This window comes from Drosophila obscura, unplaced genomic scaffold (genome assembly GCF_018151105.1).
Source record: "Drosophila obscura isolate BZ-5 IFL unplaced genomic scaffold, ASM1815110v1 contig_179, whole genome shotgun sequence".
NCBI lineage: Eukaryota > Metazoa > Arthropoda > Insecta > Diptera > Drosophilidae > Drosophila > Drosophila obscura.
In genome coordinates this window covers 208394-228261 of record NW_024542766.1, presented here as the reverse complement: position 1 = coordinate 228261, position 19868 = coordinate 208394, and the positions used below count along the sequence as shown (strand labels likewise).

The 19868-nt window shown below is 45.0% G+C and overlaps 6 protein-coding genes across 9 annotated transcripts; 3 read left to right on the top strand and 3 right to left on the bottom strand.

Annotated features, from left to right (window-relative positions):
* Positions 1-50: 50 nt before the first annotated feature.
* Positions 51-1803, top strand: LOC111074205 (zinc finger CCCH-type with G patch domain-containing protein). The gene is made up of 3 exons (XM_022366923.2): positions 51-156; positions 225-1133; positions 1195-1803. The coding sequence occupies exons 1-3, from the start codon at positions 136-138 to the stop codon at positions 1774-1776; spliced, it is 1512 nt and encodes a 503-aa protein (XP_022222615.2). The 5' UTR covers positions 51-135; the 3' UTR covers positions 1777-1803.
* LOC111074206 (DNA-binding protein RFXANK) lies at positions 1752-2573 on the bottom strand. Of its 2 annotated transcripts, XM_022366925.2 has the most exons (2): positions 2283-2573; positions 1752-2201 (listed from the first exon to the last, which is right to left on the bottom strand). In XM_022366925.2, the coding sequence occupies exons 1-2, from the start codon at positions 2503-2505 to the stop codon at positions 1813-1815; spliced, it is 612 nt and encodes a 203-aa protein (XP_022222617.1). In that variant the 5' UTR covers positions 2506-2573; the 3' UTR covers positions 1752-1812. The 2 variants fall into 2 exon arrangements, with proteins under 2 accessions (XP_022222617.1, XP_022222616.1); XM_022366924.2 differs by having other exon boundaries at positions 1752-2571.
* Positions 2574-2650: 77 nt separating this feature from the next.
* LOC111074204 lies at positions 2651-5799 on the top strand. The gene is made up of 4 exons (XM_022366922.2): positions 2651-3273; positions 3333-4255; positions 4312-4483; positions 4801-5799. The coding sequence occupies exons 1-4, from the start codon at positions 2938-2940 to the stop codon at positions 4969-4971; spliced, it is 1602 nt and encodes a 533-aa protein (XP_022222614.2). The 5' UTR covers positions 2651-2937; the 3' UTR covers positions 4972-5799.
* Positions 5800-5822: 23 nt separating this feature from the next.
* Positions 5823-8938, bottom strand: LOC111074203 (transmembrane protein 184C). Of its 3 annotated transcripts, none has more exons than XM_022366920.2 (6): positions 8305-8937; positions 7895-8172; positions 7611-7817; positions 7450-7546; positions 7060-7390; positions 5823-6945 (listed from the first exon to the last, which is right to left on the bottom strand). In XM_022366920.2, the coding sequence occupies exons 1-6, from the start codon at positions 8761-8763 to the stop codon at positions 6659-6661; spliced, it is 1659 nt and encodes a 552-aa protein (XP_022222612.2). In that variant the 5' UTR covers positions 8764-8937; the 3' UTR covers positions 5823-6658. The 3 variants fall into 3 exon arrangements, with proteins under 3 accessions (XP_022222612.2, XP_022222611.2, XP_041448397.1); XM_022366919.2 differs by having other exon boundaries at positions 5823-6948; positions 8305-8936; XM_041592463.1 differs by having other exon boundaries at positions 5823-7390; positions 8305-8938.
* Positions 8939-9199: 261 nt separating this feature from the next.
* Positions 9200-12403, bottom strand: LOC111074199. Its single transcript, XM_022366913.2, has 4 exons — positions 10819-12403; positions 10473-10759; positions 10009-10411; positions 9200-9945 (listed from the first exon to the last, which is right to left on the bottom strand). Exons 1-4 carry the CDS (start codon positions 11945-11947, stop codon positions 9623-9625), a joined length of 2142 nt encoding a protein of 713 aa, XP_022222605.1. The 5' UTR covers positions 11948-12403; the 3' UTR covers positions 9200-9622.
* LOC111074207 (60S ribosomal protein L13) lies at positions 12315-13544 on the top strand. Its single transcript, XM_022366926.1, has 4 exons — positions 12315-12387; positions 12668-12928; positions 12994-13299; positions 13360-13544. Exons 2-4 carry the CDS (start codon positions 12686-12688, stop codon positions 13462-13464), a joined length of 654 nt encoding a protein of 217 aa, XP_022222618.1. The 5' UTR covers positions 12315-12387; positions 12668-12685; the 3' UTR covers positions 13465-13544.
* The last annotated feature ends 6324 nt before the right edge of the window (positions 13545-19868 follow it).

Below are 19868 nucleotides of genomic sequence, written 5' to 3'. Positions count from 1 at the left end.
ATATATTCAAGTATTGATCAACACTGCTAGCTATCGAATATCAAAATCGAGGAATATCATGCTTGTTGTGTCCGTCAGTATATTTACGGAATATTTTGGCAATGACAAGGTATATTTCGGTATTGATTAATATCAATGGATAAATACGAAGCACAGGTTATAAATTTTACTTGCAACTTACAAGAGGCATACGGTTTTTCCTAATCACTGCTTCCTTCCTGCAGTTGGTGGCTGTGGAGCAGGCGCTGGAGAATGCCACGGATGAGCAACAGCGAGAAGAACTTGCAGCGCTAAGAACGAATCTGCAAGAGCTATTGGCCCTCACTCGAGAGACAGAGTCTGACCAACGAGCTGAACAGGGGGACATTCTGGACGATGAGTTGCTGCGGCTAAAGAGCGAACTTAATGAACTGGAGGAGGCAGCTGCCACCGTTGGCGCCACAAAAAATGAGGACGAAGAGCAGGAATTGAAAGATCTGCGTGCCAAGTACAATGCCCTAATTGGAGAAAAGTGCTCGGCTCCCCACGAGCATAGCTGGGGGGCCTTGAGCTATCACAACGCGCTCATTTGTGGCGTGGACGATGAAGTAATCATCAACAGCAACTCCGTCCTGGACGTTCGGTTACGTGTACTATACATAAATCCCACACATTGCGAAATGCTGCCCTGTGCCTACTACCTCGAGGGAGAGTGCCGCTTCGACGAGATACGTTGCCGTTATTCGCATGGCGCCCTGGTGCCCGGTGCCTCCATTAAGAGCTACATTCCCCCAGATTTTCCCAGGCTTGCACGTAACTGCCCGGTGCTAGCCAAAATGCCAGATCGCCTGTGGCATCGCGGTCGTGTTCTATGCGCTAACTTTGTGGAGCAAACGTGCCGTGTACGTTTGGATAGACAGGACAAAGAACGCGAGCGCGACTTTCAATTTGAGGAACTTTATCCACTGATTGCAGAAGAGGAGGATGAACTGACCAGCGAGGACAGCGGCTCAAGTCTACAGTATGGAAGCAGTGACGAAATTGACTCGGATATGGATGATTTAGAGGCAGCGCATCGATCGCGCATGGTCGAATTAAGTTTATTTACTTTTAAGCCTACAGAAAAATTAGGCGCCTGGGAGCAATACACGCGCGTAAGTATTAAAATGCAGTTCAGGACTTAAACTAATGGAATAATGAAAATAATTGTCACAGGGAATAGGATCGAAGCTGATGGAGAAGATGGGGTACATTCACGGCACGGGACTGGGCTCCGAGGGACGTGGTATTGTAACGCCAGTAAGTGCTCATATACTTCCTCAGGGACGATCTCTAGACGCTTGTATGGAAATGCGAGAGGCCGCCAATGGAGACCAAGACTATTTTAGCGTTGAACGAAAGCTGAAGCGTGACCAGCGCCGCCAGAACAAAGCCAGTGAGAAGGCCTATGCTCGGGAGACAAAGCGTACGGATGTATTTTCGTTTCTCAATGGGAGCGTGCTTGGCAGCGGCGAAAGCGGTCACCAAGGCCGACCAAAAACAAGCGATCTGCACCAGCACTCGACAAAAACGCTTAATGTGGAAACGGTGCGAGTGGCCGATGACATACGCCGCAAGCAGAGGGACATTGCAAAGGTAAAACAGTCCCTGGATCGCAATGCCACCGATGTCCAGCTGCAAAAACGGCTGCATATGCATTTACAGAGCCAGAAGCAGGAGCTGGCCACGCTGCAGGCCCACGAGCACAGACTTAGCAAAGAACAGCATACGCGTAAGAATAAAATGTTTGAGTTTTAATAAAGTTATATTCCTTTTTAGTTCCAATTAAATACTTCAAAATGCACCCGCTGTAATTATGGCTGTCATGTACTGCTCTAACAAAGCCTGAGCCAGATGTGAACCATGCTCCACCGCCAGGGAGTAGGCTGTCTCCCCGTTCTCATTGGTAGAACTTAAGTCTAAGTCTTTTGCCAAAAGTTCATTGCAAGTATGCGGATGATTGCCGGCAGCTGAGTACATTAGAGCTGTATTTCCCACAATGTCCATGTGTGAAGAATGGGCACCGTGCTCCAAAAGGTACCGTACGATGTCATTATGTCCTCCGGCGGCTGCCAACAGCAGAGGAGTTACCAAGTCTGGTGCCATGCTGTTTACATTTGCCCCAACTGACACAAGCAATTGCACTGAGACCAGTTGGCCATACGAGGCGGCCCAATGAAGCGCTGTGAACCCATGAGCATCCTTGTAGTCAATATCTTTCTGCCTTCCTAGCTCCGCAGTCACTTGCTCCTCCGTTATCTCACCTTGACCAGCTCGCTCGTGAAAGGAGAGCGACACTTCCACGGGACAAAATGTGGCTTCTGTGTTGCCTCGCTGAAGATTGGTCAGGACGGTCTGGGGACGATAGGGCAGGAAGGCACTTTTGCGCTTAGCATCCAGCAATAGCATGGAAGTGGGCGCCGCTCGCACGGACTCATCTTCATCGGAATTTGTGTTATTTTGCAATGTGTTTGCAGGCGCCACCATTTGGTGTAGATTTTATTTACTAATTTATTTTAGGATGTTGTTGTTATATACCGTAATATACCAAAAAAAAAAAATATGATATATATATATGATAGAGACATCGATAACGATAACTCATTATTCCATGTTTTGTTTTCGTTTCTCTTTTAAGTTTTTTATTTGCAAATTAATTATGTAAATTTTACCATATTTGTTGGCGCTGTGTTCGTGTGTTTCGTAACAGGTTTTTATTGTGTCGCAGGGTTTTTTCTCCAAAAACGTCATACACCTGTTGCGCCTAACAAATCATTTTCAGTGCAAACCTGCGTTTCGCCTTTTTATGCCCTTTACTTGTACAAATAGTACTCTGAGAGAGGGAGAGAGAGACCTAGCTTGCAAAATTAATTGCGTCGAAGTGGACTAGACTCGAAACAGCAACGCCAATACACTAATATGGGCAATACGAGCTCAAAAGGCGAATCTGACGCCAGTGAACCTCCTTTGGAAGGTGGGAAACAGAAACATCATCACAAATCCGCCACACAGTCATCGTCGGTTCCCTCTCACAATGGGAGCTCGGATGGTGGCGCAGCGAATAGCGGGAGCAGCAGCAACAACAGTCTCAAGGTACAACAACAATCGCAGACAATGACCAGATCTGCTTCTGGGGCAGATGTAACGGAAAAGTACTTGACGCAGCTGGTGCCAGTGGAGAAGTTGGCAGAGATTTTGAGGGAGCAGACGTCGGCCAAGTATGGAATTAATGGCATAGTGGCAGATGTCTTTGTGGTGAGTAATTGCCATTAACTGATAACAAGAACTGATTGATATAAGCTGTTTTCTTCCAGTCACAAGTCTTTCCACATTACGCCGATCTGGGCCATCGATTGTTCCAGCTTATGCACACGGCCTCCAAGGCCACGACGAAGCACTTGGGCACAGTCGCCTTTCGCCAGCAGTGTGAGCGCTTCCTGGGCATCATGGACGATGGGAAAACTCTTGAGTGCTATATAAAGATGTACGCGCAGGAAGACAATCCAGATTTTATAGATAAGACGGGCGTGACTCGTCTTCTTCACATATGCTATACGATTGCCATGCAGCACTCTGGAAACGCAGTGCTCTGTACAGCCATCAATCGCACATTTGGTTCGGTCACCAAGTCCATATTTCTATGCCACGACAGCCTGAGTCTGGGCTACGTGTGCCGGTGGTTTGAGCAGAACCTTATCCGGCTTGTGCTGCTCGTCCACAAGTATTGCGTGCACACGCTGTCCACCGCCTATCGCGGCCTCGAGCAACAGTCACTGTCGTGCGGCATTGAGCTCCAGACTCCGGTTTTGGAGCAGCGCAATCCTTTCACTGATACAACGGATCACAGCGGAATTGGTTCTAACTTCTCGGACTCTCTGATGCCGCTCTCACAAGCATGGCTCTTGGCTGGAGCTTTGCCCCCACTCTATTCCAAACCACAAACCATTGCGCCATCCCCATCTAACAAAGCCAACAACAGCGCCTCGTCAGCCGTCCAAATCTTCAAGGAGAAACTTTCGATGATGCCATCCCACTGGACTCTTCTGTATGATTCCAACGAGCATGGAGTGGGTGCCAACCGCTTCTTGCACCACGTTCTGGGCTATCGTGGACCGACGCTGGTTCTACTCCACACGAAGGACGAGCAGACCTACTGCGTTGCGGCACCCAGTGAATGGAAGGAGACTCACCTGTTTGTGGGCGGCGAGGGCAGCTGTGTCATACAGCTATTGCCCAAGTGCGTATCGAAACAGATAGCCTTTGAACCCTTGTCTAACTGTTTTTCCGTTTCAGATTTGTGATACTGGAGAAGAAGCCCAATATCCTATACCTGAACACCAGCATACGTGGTTACCCCAAGGGATTGCGTGCTGGCGCCGATCCTCGCAAGCCAATCATAGCTGTCGATGAGCATTTTGAAAATGTGGACTGCAAGGGCTTGGCCGCGGGTCTCATTTCCATAGAGGTGATCACTTTTCAAGTGTATATTTCTCTGTACTTTAATTATATTCATGTACAAAAAGCCTTATTTAACACAGTATATATATGTGTATATGCATATGTGGTATATGGTGTAAAATTCATAGACGTACATATGTATGTTTGTATATTGCATACAAACGGCGTAATTTCCAGTCTAAGCAGTTAAAACCACACACTTGGGCATCCTACGAGTGCCCAAGTGTGTTTTTACGATGCACTTCAATTTAGTCTACGTTTCTCCTTACCCAACAACAATTTACCAACAACAACAAACTTCACGGTGCTCCCTTTTCTCGACAGGTGTGGGGCTGCGGCGACAAATCATCACGTGAAGTGCAATTGGACATAAAGAAATGGCAAATAAAAGAGGCCGAGAGGCAGCGAACAGTCAAGCTTACAGCCGCCGACTGGATGGATCATCCGGATCGATATCTACTCGAGTTGGGCGGCAGGCAGAACTATAACAATTAATTCGATTTCTTTCTGCTATTGCAGCTGCGTGTATGTGGACATATATATGTATATAGTATATATATCGCAAGTCTGTTCAAAAGCAATTGGTGTCCCTTCCACATCGAAGAACGTCGCGTAGAAATTTACTGGGAATTTCTTTTAAAATTATTCACACGTAGCACGAGAAGTAATCACTGGACTGAATTTGTTTTTAATTAATGTTGATTGATATTCGGTTTTACTTTTTTTTCCTTCTACTCTTTCTATCAGCGTTTAGTATTCAATTTGATTTATGTTTGGAACGTGAATTCCGTCTATACGTTTAAATGTCTTCTACCTAGTACTTATAGCTGGATTTTATTTAAGTCTCCGCCAGTTCTGTTGCTATTTTAAAATTTTCCGTTTTTGTTCTATATTTTTGTTAAAATGATAAAATGCAAGTATTATGAAAAGGCCTTGAAATGAAAATGCTTAAAATAAATGTTACAAACAAAATGGTTAACTCAACTTTTATCCCCGCTCTTATCAGCCAAAAATGAAATCAGTTCGGATAAATGTCTGTATTTTCTCGGGTAGTGGACGATAAGACACGATAAGAAGCCCTGGTTCAGAAAAGCACCAAGGTCGACATGGCTGAAGGTCCAAGGTTCTAGAAAAGCAATTTTATGCAAGCTAATGGGAATGTGATTCAGATATAGTAAGGTGAGGAATTGGTGTATAAACAACTTAACAATAATCGAAATATTCATTGTCAATGCAATACAATTTAGGATAACGCAAATTAAAAATCAAGAAAGAAGTATTCGATTATGTGGAGTGCAGTGAAATAAAATAATGCAAATGATACAAACATAAAAGGCGTTGGCAAATATTTTCCAATATTATTATTGTGACGTATATTAGTTTTACAATAACAATTTCTATTTAAACATAAAGTACGCCCTTTTCTGACCGGCGATAGTCACAAAATTCACAATCGATTCAAGCGTTTTTCAACTACTTGCCCTAGCGGATATAAGTGTAAAAATGTATAATTAAGGAGCTCCAATAGTTGATAACAGTATAACACTAAAACCAGCTAAGAGCTAAGTCCTTTATGGAATACAGGATGTATGCACGTCGTATGATTTTTCGGGAAAAACTATGTATACGATTGCTATAGAAACTCAGTTGTTGCTTTTGAATTGCAAATAAAGGCCACAATTTCTAAGACCCCATCCGATGGGGTTGCGAGAAAGGTTGCTTTGAATGAGTATTTTAAAACTAATATTTGCATTTGCCAAATCTGTGACCAAATGACTAATCGACTAAATCAGATTATTTGGAAATTAATAAATATAAGAATGGAACTGAAGAATAATTCAAGTCAAATGTGTCCCTCTTCTAGGGTCTAGGTGATGTACTCTCTATCGCGGCGGCGCCGTGTCGTGGAGGCAACAACCACGACCGGATGCTGTTCTTCCTGTTCGTCAATATCGTCATCGTCGTCGTCTTCGTCGTCATCACCACCTGTTGAATTTGACCACTCGGATGCAGTTTGATTGCTGCACGTGGCGCTGAATTTTAAACTGCTAGACATGCCAAATGAAACGGACAGCGAAGCGCTCAATGACGAGGCATTCAAATTTTGACTAACATCTACACCATCTTCATCTTCAAACGCATCGTCGATATGCGGGTGGTGGTGCTGGTAATGGTAGCGTTGTCACCTGCCTGCTCCCGCTCCCAGCAGAAGTGCATAGTCGTCGTTTGACTCGGGTATGGGGGCTGCTGATGAAGCAGCTCCAGCGACCGGCACTAGGCGCAAAAAGCTGCTTCCACCAGCGCCCACAAAATGCTGCTGCTGCTGATCGCGTTCTCGCTCGCGCTCCCGTTCTCGAAGATGCTGAGTTTCACGCTGACGCGGTGACGGCTGTGACCTCGCACCCGGCAAGTGTAGTTGTTGTTGTTGGTAGTTGTTGCTATTGCTACTATCACCAGCCCCAGCTGCGCCTGCTATGGGAAATTGAGATTGGGCGTGAGTTTGATATGAATCGGTGAGGGTGTTCAGCTGCCCCACATCGACGGACACAATTAACCGACTTGATGTGGCCCCATACATGTTACCTGATTGATTCGAACTGCCGGACAGCTGCTGATCCTGCCGCTTGCTGATTAAGTACTCCGATTCACTGCTGGAGCGCCGGGGACCCCGTGCTAGCGGCTGATAAGTGCTGCGACCCTGAAAACGGCGGCTTAATGTACTACCCACCACGCCCAAATGCTCGGTGACATCCTCTTGCATGTCCGAGATGTCCATCATGGAGAGAAAAGCACGACACCAGCTATGATTGGGATTGTTCCAGTACTGCGGCGAGTTTATGTGGAACGGATGATGCGGAAAGCTGTAGATGTGAGCTACGGCAGCGATAAACATCTCAATGCAAATGAGAAAGTTCTGAAAAGGGGTTAATTACTGTTTCAGACTGATCCGCAAACATCTCACTGTCTACTCACTTGCAGCATGGATGCCAGATTGGTGTCGCCCACATCTGACCCGAATATATCCTTGATAATGCCATAGTACACTAGGACATTAAGAAGCACTCCCTGGCTGTGATCGAGAGGATCCGAATATCAAAACTGAATTCAAAAGATCAAGCCATTTAAAAACTTACAAGAAAGAAAAGAACACCACCGCCTTGATGCACAGAAACTTGGGAATGGGCTTCATAGGCTTTAGATCCTCCTTGTTAGCACGATAGAAGAGCACAAGGCAGTACATGGCCACGAATTGGGAGATGTTGTTAACGACTACAATGTACGGGAATGCCACATTGCCAGCGAACTCCCCCTCGCCATAGACGCCGCACAGCTCACAGATACTAATCGAAACGGTTGGGAAGAAATTCGGAGTTACAAGAAGTGTATAAGGCAAGCCACGAGATTCTTTGGCACTCACACAGATATGAATGTGGTTATGGGCCGAACCACGGTGTACTGAAGGATACCGTGCTTGCAGTTATGGATGAATTCGCGTCCCATAATCCAGGGACGCATGCAGCAGAGGGGGAAGAAGTGATTCACCTGCGGCTTGTATTCCATGGTTATCTCCAAGTCCATGTTGAGATTCAAGTAGTTAAGCAGGTACACCATGAAGTTGTAGATTACGTACGCCTCATAGCATTCGCGCAACGAGTCCACGTAGATCGAGTGTTTCGGAAAGAACAAACCAATCCACTGTGAGACAGTAAGTAATAAACTATTAGATTTCAGATACAGCTGCGCTCAATGCTATCTTCGAGGCAGAAGCAGACTTGTGGTTTCTGTTTCTGATTCAATTCCAGTTTCGCTTTCGTCTGACCCACTTACCGCGTTCAAAGCGTAGATTGGCACCATCCACAGTATACGTATAATATGCTTTTGCAGAATGGGTTTCGTGAAATGTATGACGTGTTGTATGATGTGCCATATTGACACGGGCACCGCCGATAGCACAAACAGTCCGCCAATGAGTATCAATTGATCGTTGCGCTGAAAACCGTCCTTTACCGAGTTCACGATGAGCAGGGGCACCACAATGATCGCGAATATGCCATAGGTGACAATTAGCAGCGGGCGTATCCAGATGCGCCAATCCTCGCAGAAGTGACGTATGTCCAGGCGACACATCTTTCTCTCCGGACTTCTCTCTAGAGGAGCTCTCGACAGCGATTTTTCACAGCCGAAGTTTTGCCGAGTTTTTGCTTTCACAACAAAGCTGCCGTTGCCGCCGCCCTGTAACTGTTTTCGCTGGGTTGTCGTTGTCGTCGTCGTTACCGTTTTACTCATTAATTTATATTCCCCGGCTTTTGCACCCACGCAACTGATGGCTTTTGCGGCACATTTTTAGGTATATCTTCCTTGCAATGTAAATCCTCAACGTGTTTATTTATTTGTGAGTTTCTATATCTCTTTTGTTACTGCAAATGCAGGGCTATATATATGTGGATTCAGTGTGGCCGTTCACTTGAAAGAAGTGCTGTAAATCGTTAAACTGTGTCGGTAAACGCGATAAATGGGAAATTCCCACGTACTAAATTCCCCATCCCCCCTTCCCAACAAAGAAATTAAGAAAAATATGTCCCATCTTTGTATACATGTGTATGTATGTACAGATGCATGTGCAATTATTATTGCCTAATAATAAATACGTTTGCCCACATGCAACCCGAACTCTGCACAGCCCAATAGACCGCCAAATGTCATATGAATACATACACACTCATAATGTGGTTATTACGATATTTTATTAAACAATACTATGATTAAATGATTATTGGGCCAGAAAATAAACAAGTTTATGTTATATTTGGGTGTTCAAATTTTACACACATGCTTATGTGTATGTATGTACCTACTGCTCTACTTTGTTTTTATTATTTTCCAATTAATTATAGTCCCAATGTATTGGTATCGCCCGTCGCAGTCATATACACACAGATTGCATTAAGTTTAGATTTTAAGGGAAATTAAAAATAATGATTTCTGTTATATATTTAGTGGATAAAGAGAATTCTTAATTTTCTTCATTCCTACATTTAGAGGAAACAAAGAATTCTTCATTTTCTTGCGAATACGATTACGACAAAAGCTACACTATCCCGCGAGCTATGCTATGTACAACTAATTCATTAGTTTTTCGATTTAATTAATTGTTGTGATGATTCAAAAACAATATCGCATCGATTTGGTTTCCTGTCAGCATCGAACGCTTATTGAAATCATATATCTGCTCTCGAAGAGCCTTCTTAAAGCTGAGGGTCACCACGCCGGGCACACTCTGATATAAGGTGGCAAGATCGCGCAGCGTTGCATAAATATGTCCCATCTTGAGCCACCACTCAATGGGGGACTCGTCCAACTGAACGATTACCTCATTGCGATAACGTTTTAAATCAGTTTCCACAGTACTGTCGGAATCCCGCTTGGGGCGGTTTGGGATCTCGGCAACGTCAAACAAAAGTTCCAGCTCTGTGGAAGAGTTCATAATAATGAACTGGGGGATCCAAAGATGCACAAGCATAGAATACTTACTCGACTTCTTAGCATTACTGCCACCGGCGCTATTTCTTGCTTCTGTCTTGATGTTAGCCATTGGCGAAGTGTTCACAGAGTTAGTAGCGTTTACTTCTGTTGGTTCGCTATTTGATCCGCCGAACGTTTTGTTGTATTTCTGGGTCAGCATACGGACACATCTATCCAGGTTCTCAATGGTGGTCAGGCGATGGAAGCGGGGATCGAGCAGTGCAGCGCTGGTCAAATTGTCGTTGGATATAACGTAGCTCTGGAGCACTCCAGCTATGGTGCGCTTTATGCTCATCATGAGGGAATCGTCCTGCTCAACAATGCCAAGTTTCTTAATCAATATCTTTGATGTTATGGGCGACAGCATGCTGCACAGCGGAATATCCTCGCCCCGCAAAGTGTCCAATGCAATCTAGAGAAGATTTTAGCTTATAAAATGATATTCAGTTGTCGATTGAGTTGAGAGAGCCTACCACCAAAGCGCTGAGCGCCTCTGTCACGGTCTTGGCCGTCAGCACTAGTTGATCCATGTCTTCGGACCACGATATGGATTCAGTAAAGAACTTCAGCATCTCATAAAGGGTCCAAGGGAAATTCTCATTGTACGAGGGCAACTCCGATACCTTCGAGCTAATCTCGGCCGAATGGCGCTGGATGATGTCCTTCACCTGCTCTAATAGGGAGGACACCTCCTCTATGTCAAACACTCGAAGCAGACATTTGTCAATAACCGAGACATAGCACAGTACAATGGGAATATCTACAATTCGGATACATTAGTTAACTGTACATTTTACGGTATACGCATTTCGGACATACTCTTTTCCTTTAAATAGCTGTACAGCAAATCCTCTTCGTCGTCGTAATTGATAATTACCAGAGTGCAGTTGGTCAAGTAAAAGTCGGTTAGCAGATCATCAAAAACGATGTAATCATTGTATTCCACTGTCGCATACATGGCGCTGCGAACGGACTGGGTCTCCTCGTCGAGATAGTGGTGGTATATGGTGAGGAAACGACGCTGCTCCACATTAGTCCAACGCTCAAAGGCTAGCGAAAAGGGTTTCTCGGCACTAAACTCTCGTGTAAGGTGTCCAATCTCCAAGAACTTGGAGGCATGCATCTCGGTCAAAAGGGAATCGACCTTCTCCGGATCGGGCATATTCGTAGAGTTGCCCATGGCCTGACGTATAAAATCGCTGAAACCCACATCGTAGAGCGTCTCCACATTGCGCACATCCCTTATGACAATGTCGATCAGAGCCTCTGCCAAGTTGGCTATGTAAGGCGAGGAGTAGCCGCCATCCTCGTGCTTTATGGGCCGAGTGTGGTGTAAAGCAGCCGGAGGGCGTCCCACTTTTCCTACCTTGCGCTGAAACTTTGGCTCCACAGAAACCAAGCGCTCCTCCTCCTCGACCAGATTATCAGATTCATCGTATGTGAACGGCACCATCGACTCGTAGAGTAGGGTCTGAGACGATGATTCCTCTTCGGCCTGCATGGCGGCGGTGGCAACGGCGGCCTCGTCCATTTCGTCGTCAGATGCATTGTCATGATTGCGATTATTAATAAATTCTAGCTTCACGCGTCGTGTGGAGACATTGCGCTTCGAGAGTGGCGGATGGGTGACGTTGCGCGGCGTTTTTCTCGGCGGCACTTGGATGTCGTGTTCCTGGCAGAGGTCCCTGAAAAGATCTTTGTGGCGATGCTGCAAGTGGGCCCGCAAGTTGGTCGTATTTCCGTGGTTGGTCAGCACCTTGTGGCACTTGATGCAGACCACGTTCTGCTTGGTGATTACCTCGTTATTGTCGTTCGAGGGAAAGCCAAAATAGCGCCAGTAGACGCTCTTCATTTTCGGCGAGTACAGTTTGGAAAAGTTCAGCTGCGAGACATCTTCATATTTGAGCTCGTTAACTGCAACAGGGGACGCGGCGACCTCGTCACTCATCTTGTTTTTGATAGTTATTTATTTTGATTATGATATGACTTCCAATGCGAGAAATAAGCGCGCAATTTCTCGATTATAGATAGACAGTTCAATAGTCAATAGTTCTGTATCAGAAGTACAGTACAGAGTTGCCACGCGACACGGCAGCCAATCGATACGGCAAATGCTTTAATTAAATGCTTAAAAATGCACGAATAAGCGGGGAATTATTTTTGGTTGCTTTTAAAATCTATTTGCAGCTGCAATGCAATTTTAATCCGACTAACACAAAGAATAAGTCTGAATTGAAAACAGTTTTGGTTAACACTGATTGCATCACCAATCGATAGCTGGGGAAATTTAGCCCTCGCTGAAGGGAATTTTGAAAGGGAAATTTTCGTTCATTCTGCGGCGTGAAGTTGGTTGCGATTTCCTTTTTGATTCGTTGTTGGGAAGAAAAGGTGCGTGGATTTTTGTTCGCCATGAATTTAATAAGAAATAACACTAACGTGACCCTTAAACATTGTAATTTAGTTCGTAACGTTTGCGGATACTATTTAGACATTAATTGCTCCATGAAAATGTATGCAAAAAGTGCTAGATTGTGTCTCAAACAAATAAAATATGCTCAGCCACGTGGGCCAGCCAATGCAGTGCCGCTGCTTGGTTATGCCGCAGCATTCGTTCACAAATACATACATTCAATTAATATTAACGAAAATTTGTACTTCTCTGTTGCAGCCAATTTAAACCGCCAAGATGGGTAAGGGAAATAATATGATTCCAAACCAGCACTACCACAAGTGGTGGCAGCGTCATGTGAAGACCTGGTTCAACCAGCCTGCGCGTAAACACCGCAGACACGAGAACCGCGTCAAGAAGGCCAAGGCGGTGTTCCCCCGCCCAGCCAGTGGTGCCCTGCGCCCCGTGGTCCGTTGCCCCACCATCCGCTACCACACAAAATTACGTACCGGCCGTGGCTTCACCCTGGAGGAGCTGAAGGTGAGCTTAGCACAGCAAATATATTTGCAAAAAACATTTCAAATTGTAGTTTTTCGTATCCACAGGGCGCTGGCGTCAGCGCTAAGTTCGCCAAGACCATTGGCATTGCTGTTGACTTCCGTCGCAAGAACAAATCATTGGAGTCGCGTCAGCGCAACATCCAGCGCCTCAAGGAGTACAGAAGCAAGCTGATTCTGTTCCCCATCAACGAGAAGAAGATCCGCAAGGGTGAATCTTCTGTGGAGGAATGCAAGCTGGCCACCCAGCTCAGGGGACCCATTATGCCCATCAAGGCCGAGAAGCCCGTGGTTGAGTTCCGTGAGGTTACTCAGGATGAGAAGAAGTTCAAGGCTTTCGCTACTCTGCGCAAGGTATGTTTTTGCCTTGTTAATTAGTAGAAATGCGTATTTTACAAATTGAACATTTTTCAGGCTCGTACTGATGCTCGTTTGGTTGGCATCCGCGCTAAGCGCGCTAAGGAGGCAGCTGAGAGCGAGGAGGGAGCCAAGGGCGATCCCAAGAAGGCCAAGAAGTAAGCTGCATCTGGCCCTGAGAGTTCTGTCTTTAACAACAACCAGAATAAATAAAATAAAATTAGTTTTTTCTTAAACGTGAATTTACCTTGCAATTTTTTATTAATGAGGCAACACTATATGCGAACCAAGCTATCAATATTACGACTCTGGTGCAAACTGATCATCTTAATTGATAGTTTAAATTTCATGATTAACTTTCCATTTCTGTTTGTCTCGGTATATTCTAGCTTGTTAATTGAGGGTACATAGTTAACAGATGAATTAGCCCTTTTCAGTTAAGACATTAACAAAATCTAAAGTTATGATAAGCGGCCATATATGTAGAAGAGTTTTTCTTCAGTTCTGTAATCAGAAATCATATGTAATCATATAATCAAAAATCGATTCGCAGTTCGGTGCAGATGGTTCAAGTGCACCCATCCAGATTACTACAAAAATAATAGCTATAAAACTGACCTCAAGATCACAGCATTCAAGACTTAATCGGCTTGGGTTAATTGATGGCGCAACCCTGAAGGTTTTTTCCATATGCCAGAAAAAGACTTAAATCATAACCAAACACTGCATCCACATCCCTGCAGATGTATGAATGTATGCAAAAGCATAATTTCTCGAGTGGAGGAAAAAAGGGTTGCACTTTCTCTACCCAATAGCAGACTGCGGACAAGCCAGTTCAATTATCGGGTGGTACGAATGTCGATGAGGATGCTGGAGAGCAACTGAGACCCAAGCCAACCCGCACCTTGTGCCTTGTTTATGAGTTTCACTGATTTCTATTTCACTTAACCTTGTTTACTCCTCTCTGGGTCCAGGGAAGCACAAGGGATGGGTAGCTTGCTTTGGTGTCGTGTCAACTGCATTCAAATTTTTGTTATTGAAATTTATGAGCGCAAAAGTGATTTTCCACATAGTTTTCCTGCCACCCCTTGATTTTTTTTGTGGTTTTTTTCGGGTTGTTGTTTCTGCTTTGTTTCTTTCTTGTTTTTGTGCCATGCTGGTGGCTACTGGGGTATATCGAGAAGTGGTTGAATCGGTAAACAAGGAAACAGGGAACAGTTTCGCTGTAATTGGCAATTGTTTTTCTATTTTTGTGTATTGTATGTCACCTTTTTGCAACATGTGCGCTTTTGGCGACAAACCAAATGCAGATTTTCCTGTGCGTTTTATTTGTATTAAGGATATGGATGCGGTGGCTGCCAATGACAATGTCGCTGGCGGAAAGTTAGTGGAAAGATTGAAATTTAATTGATCTGCCCCAATTTAGGGCCTTTCCCCCGTTTTCTTGACTGTAAAATCGATTTTCTGTTAAATCTAAAGCGCTCAAATATCAGAATAATTGATGTTCAGGTTCAGTCCTAGCTACTGATACCACCCCATCTGCATCCTCTGCAACAGCAGTGGTCTAATCTGCATGTGCTGCGGCGACTGCATGTGAGCTGTGAGTGTCCTTGCTCTGTATCGAAGGATACAGATGTACATAGACAAGGATAATTACAAGTACGAGTATATGCACCATAAACGCAATCAGTGCTTAATGATCCATACGGCAATAGGATTAGTGCCTGCCGCCAGGCATCGAGGCAAAAACGCAGATAGCGGAGCAGGACCACTAGCTAGGAGAACAAGAAACCTGTGCTGGCTGTGATACTGAATATTTTCAATAATACTCTCACTGATTCTGATTAAAATTTGCTTAATTGCAGACTTAAGAAAATTGTAAGGTTGGCAGACTATGTCATATGCGTACTATATCCATCAGACATCATCCCTTATCTCATCAGCTCTGGAGAGCACTCCATAAATTGTGTTCCTAGCTAATCCATGACCTTCCCAATGGAAGTGCATTCCTCACTCCTCCCTCGACAACTACAGCGCAAGCAACAAAATGCTTATTATTTTTCCATAAAAAACCACCCAAAAAACCAAACAAATTAATCAAATATGCAAATAAGCGGGAGAGGGATAGGGCCATGTTCCCATATTTTCACGCATCATCTATCAAAAATTGGCACGACATAAAAAGCGCAGGCAATGCAAATGAAAGGACGCTCATACTCATGGGATGGATGAGCACGCTATTGCCTTTTCAGAGCCAATCAAAGGGCCAAACACTTGGGTCGGGTCGATTATGAGATCAATGGAAGGAGAACTATCCTAGGAAAACAAATCGTAAAAAGCAAATTGCAAACCCGAGCTCCGGACAAATGGCCGTGAAATATCAAAATCGAATTAGAATCACAATGGGCGGAAATATTCGCATATGCAAAACATAATTGGCGGAAAATATGCAAATGAGGTGCCACTGGAGGCGGGAGTTTTGGTGCGCACTCGTCAGTGCAATTGTTTTGTTTTCTCCCACCTCCTTCGGGGAGTTGAATGACCTTTGTGAGGGACCCATTAGAGACTCTTTTGACCCCTTTAGCTTGAGGCAAATATTGGAAAAATTGGCGTGAGGTTAAAAAATAACAATAACGATGCACTTGGGGTTGGGGGCCCCAGAACATTGCAAGCCAATGCACTTAAATTAGAGGCAGGGGCGGAAATTGCGAGTTTGATTATTGATTTTGAAATATTTTATGTGTGACAGAACCAGCACGAGCAACAGAAGAGCAGCACAAACAATCAAACATTCGTTCTACTTTCATTTGAGATACAGTTGCCAGGAAATCCAAAAAACTCTGCCAAGAACCAGCGATGTGCAAAACTAGTTTATAGAAGGATTTAATTCTCTTTCATTGGGACTGCGCTGCTGTGAAAGTAATCTTCATCCTCCTATTCCAGCATTAATGCACATGGCGCGCTTTCATATCATAAAAAAAAAAACTTTAAATGTGTTTAAGTGTTTACAGGCAGCAGTGTGGTCTGTTCGACTCCTTCGCCCGTCTGACTGCCACCGGAAGAGCCAATCCAGAAGTCCTGTAAGCCCAAAACAATTACGCAACTGTCCAAAAGTACAGAAAATTAAATTCCGGACACAGTCCACAGAGCCACAGCCCATTTTATCGTATGATCAGAAACAGACAACAGATTTAAATTTTTAACTAAAAAACACATGTTCGTATATGTATTATGTTCCAGAGAGGGCACCACCACCCATCCACCAGACGAGCACAGCCACAAGTGTAATTACAAGTGAAACATTTGAATGCTTTGAATGGCGCGCAGACCGCTCTAAAATCAAGTGTCTGTGTGTAATGCGATATTTAAATTTTTACCCCGAAAAAGTGTGTATAAAAAACGGTCAGATAGGACATGGATCTGTGAATATGGACTGCAGCGAGCGTAGAGTGGTGGGTTGTGCCCTAAACCTGCTAATGTAAATACAATAGAGAGCTACTTGAAGTGATCCCTGGATCATTTACTCACGCCATCGACCACAGCAACCACCCTACAGCCCTACACCCCTCCCTCACCATTAAGATGAAGCAACCCCTTGCCCGAGCCGACAAAAAAGGTCGTCGTCTGACTTTCAATTAATCAAATTATCGCGCGCCCGTTGGGGGATGGGAGAATGGGAGGGTGGGCAGCCGCAGCAGCAGCCACTCGAAAATTGCAGATGGGAGGACAAACATTTGTCCACTTTTTCAATTTGCACAGGTCAACCTTTTGGCTCCGGATCGGTTTTCCGTTCTTTAAACTTATGATTGTTGCTTTTTGTCGCGTGTGGCTGCAGCCAGCGTCAATAAATTGTCAAAATCTGTCAAAAATTTTAATGACTGTGTGACGGATAATAACCGAAAATCGATTTGTTCAAGGCGGGCTATTGATTTCGATTGAGTTTGCAATTTAGTTTCTATTCGAACCATTTTTGAGGACACTGTTGCGGACATTTTTATGAATTGCCAAACGAAGACCAAACAATCGACTCATGATCCGGGGGCAATATTAGAGTTTTTAACGTCAGTCGGAAATAATTCATCCAGCTGGAAAATCCAGGCATGTGGGCGATGGTCCTTTGAGAGGAGGGTGAGAGTTCGAAGTTTGAAATATTTTCACTCGAAAAAAACTGGAAGCCCCACAACTTCCATACCCTGTTCCCGTTGCTTTTACCTCGCCAAAACGCAGTACGTGGAACCTTTTGCACCTGTCGATTGACGCCTGCCAGTGCAGGACTTCCCCTAACCACTACCGAGGGGTGAGGACCCAGGAGGTCCGTTCGATTTTGTGTCACAAAATCAGTGCCGTTGTCTAACTCTTTGGCTCAATTGCTCCGCTCTACATGAATATATATCTCTGTAAACAGGAATGAAAGGGTACAATAACATCCGAGCGGTAAATGACAATGACAACAGCAAAGCGCAAACCTCAACTGCATCCCGAGTCAATGGTTGTATAACATGCATAAATTATCGTACAACTGTAACAGTCGAGCATATTTCACTTCATTAGGGGACAACACCACCAATGATATGCCCTTGGTGTGGTCTGGTCTGGCTGCCCTGGCCTTAACCCTTCTATTCCCGGACATACATCCATGAAGCATATGCAAAATAATGCCGCATCATTAGTGCTTGCGGCGGTGGCAACAACAATGGGAAAGGGTTGCAATTGGAGCACGTGTCGCGAAGAGCCCGCTGGACAGGACATGGGAATCGTGGTAGAATCTCTCTGGCATTTGCATATGGCGATGTTCACATCAGGATAACCTTTTGTGACGCTGAGGTTAAGAAAGGCAAGCGGAGAAACCAAGAGAAATAAAAAAAAAAGTCCCCCATAATTCCCAATACGCGCATCGTTCCCCCAAAAATCTGTTTTGTTTAGGATGCCACGCCTCCGATTCTGATTCTGATTTCTCTTCTTCATCGGCCTGAGATACGAGTATTTTCCCACAGGCAAAAGCAAAGGAACCGCAAAAAGTGTTGACCTTGTTAAGTTTTGGCAACAATCCATCCATGGGCTGGGCAAGCCCAGCAGTTCCCAGTTGCCTGCTTGGACAGAGTTTGGACGGAGCGTGGTAGCTTGGACAGGTACTCACTCTTCATCTACTCATAAGTCAGACCGTCAAAGAGGAATCGAAAGAGTACCTCATCCTCTGGTGAGCACGAACACACAGCAGTATCTCAACATATCTCTAATAATGATATCAGAACACGCTCTATGTAGTTACAGCCCTTGATTGCCGAAAGCTTCCCACCGAAAAGCATTTGGGCTCATCTCAGGCCCTTTCCACTTGTCAGGCAGAGGCATCGTGACACCATCTTCGAGCTGCGGACGCAACCTACAATGAGGAAGATCTTCATCCGAATCCTCCCCCTCCCTCTCCCACTCCCACGAAAGAAACTGGAAAAGGAACAGAAAAGCGCAGTGCTGGATAGAGAGCAAAAGACAAAAGGAGAGAAGAGCGACGTTTACTCTTTCTCTGTCTTCTCCCACGAAACTATAAATACACCAACAACAGCAGCAGGAGACTCCCAGAAGATGCCATGGACTTGATCCAATCGCAAGTCCAAGGCATATGCATATAAGAAACTGCGACAATGATGATCATCATCATTATCATCCGACCAGCGACGATGTGATTGAAACAAACATCTTATTATTATCTTCGACCGACCGTAGGAACGACCCCGAGCGACCCTGATGTGGGGAACGAACGAGGAAACAAGGAGGAAAAAAAACAAAGAGTTTGCAAAAATAATTCCCACGCTCTCAGGCCAGAGGTAGAGGCAGCGGCAGCCTTTTGTCGTCGTCCCATATAAGGCAACGTCCTTCCAACGCCTTTCCAACTCTCGCCCTCCTCCGCCAGCACCTCTTTGCAGTGTATGTCCATGTCCATGTCCATGCCCTTACCCCATCGAAGATTGTGTCGAAATTTCTGCGGCTTTGCTTTCGTTGCGACCAGCAGCAACGCCCTCCCTCAATCCATTCCCCATCCCCACTTTACCTTGTTGTGGCTGAGGGGCTGGGGTTGTGATGCAGTTTTGTGATTGATTTCACTCTGGTCATGGCCCCGCATCTGAACTGAGCCCGAACCGAACCGATCCAACCATTCGGGGCATAATTTCTTAACTTTCACAGCCCATTGAGCTTAAAAACTCACGTCACACGACACCCCGTCTGAGGGAAAGACAGCGGACGAGGTGGAGCAGAGGGGTGTCGAAGACAGGTTGACAATTGACAGGTATCAAGTGGTTAGGGCTCATAATTATAGTTTTTAGTAATGCGTAAAATGTGTTTTTGTCGGCAAAACAGAAGATGAGATTTTCGGTTTGGAAACTCCTCAAAATTGCTTGCTGCGGCTGTGGGTACTCAAGTGTGCTGGTCTTTTGCCTGACATGAGGCTCCTCGGCTCTACCAGGGATACCTTTCAAATGTAATCCAAGCAGTAGGAACACCAAAACCACAAAAACAGATGGGAATGGGATCTAACCCAAGTGGCTGCCCATTGAACCACATTGTTTTAA

Excerpts from the sequence above, each read along its gene's own strand:
- LOC111074206 (XM_022366924.2), bottom strand. The coding sequence starts at position 2,505 with ATGGTGGCGCCTGCAAACACATTGCAAAATAACACAAATTCCGATGAA.
- LOC111074205 (XM_022366923.2), top strand. The coding sequence starts at position 136 with ATGGATAAATACGAAGCACAG. Across the intron at positions 157-224 it reads TGGATAAATACGAAGCACAG|TTGGTGGCTGTGGAGCAGGC; the intron begins GTTATAAATTTT and ends TCCTTCCTGCAG. Across the intron at positions 1,134-1,194 it reads CCTGGGAGCAATACACGCGC|GGAATAGGATCGAAGCTGAT; the intron begins GTAAGTATTAAA and ends TAATTGTCACAG.
- LOC111074203 (XM_041592463.1), bottom strand. The coding sequence starts at position 8,763 with ATGAGTAAAACGGTAACGACGACGACAACGACAACCCAGCGAAAACAG. Across the intron at positions 7,818-7,894 it reads ATAACCACATTCATATCTGT|TATCTGTGAGCTGTGCGGCG; the intron begins GTGAGTGCCAAA and ends CGTTTCGATTAG. Across the intron at positions 7,547-7,610 it reads GTGGTGTTCTTTTCTTTCTT|CCAGGGAGTGCTTCTTAATG; the intron begins GTAAGTTTTTAA and ends TCTCGATCACAG.
- LOC111074204 (XM_022366922.2), top strand. The coding sequence starts at position 2,938 with ATGGGCAATACGAGCTCAAAAGGCGAATCTGACGCCAGTGAACCTCCT. Across the intron at positions 3,274-3,332 it reads TAGTGGCAGATGTCTTTGTG|TCACAAGTCTTTCCACATTA; the intron begins GTGAGTAATTGC and ends GTTTTCTTCCAG. Across the intron at positions 4,484-4,800 it reads CGGGTCTCATTTCCATAGAG|GTGTGGGGCTGCGGCGACAA; the intron begins GTGATCACTTTT and ends TTTTCTCGACAG.
- LOC111074199 (XM_022366913.2), bottom strand. The coding sequence starts at position 11,947 with ATGAGTGACGAGGTCGCCGCGTCCCCTGTTGCAGTTAACGAGCTCAAA. Across the intron at positions 10,760-10,818 it reads CAGCTATTTAAAGGAAAAGA|ATATTCCCATTGTACTGTGC; the intron begins GTATGTCCGAAA and ends TCCGAATTGTAG. Across the intron at positions 10,412-10,472 it reads AGGCGCTCAGCGCTTTGGTG|ATTGCATTGGACACTTTGCG; the intron begins GTAGGCTCTCTC and ends AATCTTCTCTAG.
- LOC111074207 (XM_022366926.1), top strand. The coding sequence starts at position 12,686 with ATGGGTAAGGGAAATAATATGATTCCAAACCAGCACTACCACAAGTGG. Across the intron at positions 12,929-12,993 it reads TCACCCTGGAGGAGCTGAAG|GGCGCTGGCGTCAGCGCTAA; the intron begins GTGAGCTTAGCA and ends TCGTATCCACAG. Across the intron at positions 13,300-13,359 it reads CTTTCGCTACTCTGCGCAAG|GCTCGTACTGATGCTCGTTT; the intron begins GTATGTTTTTGC and ends AACATTTTTCAG.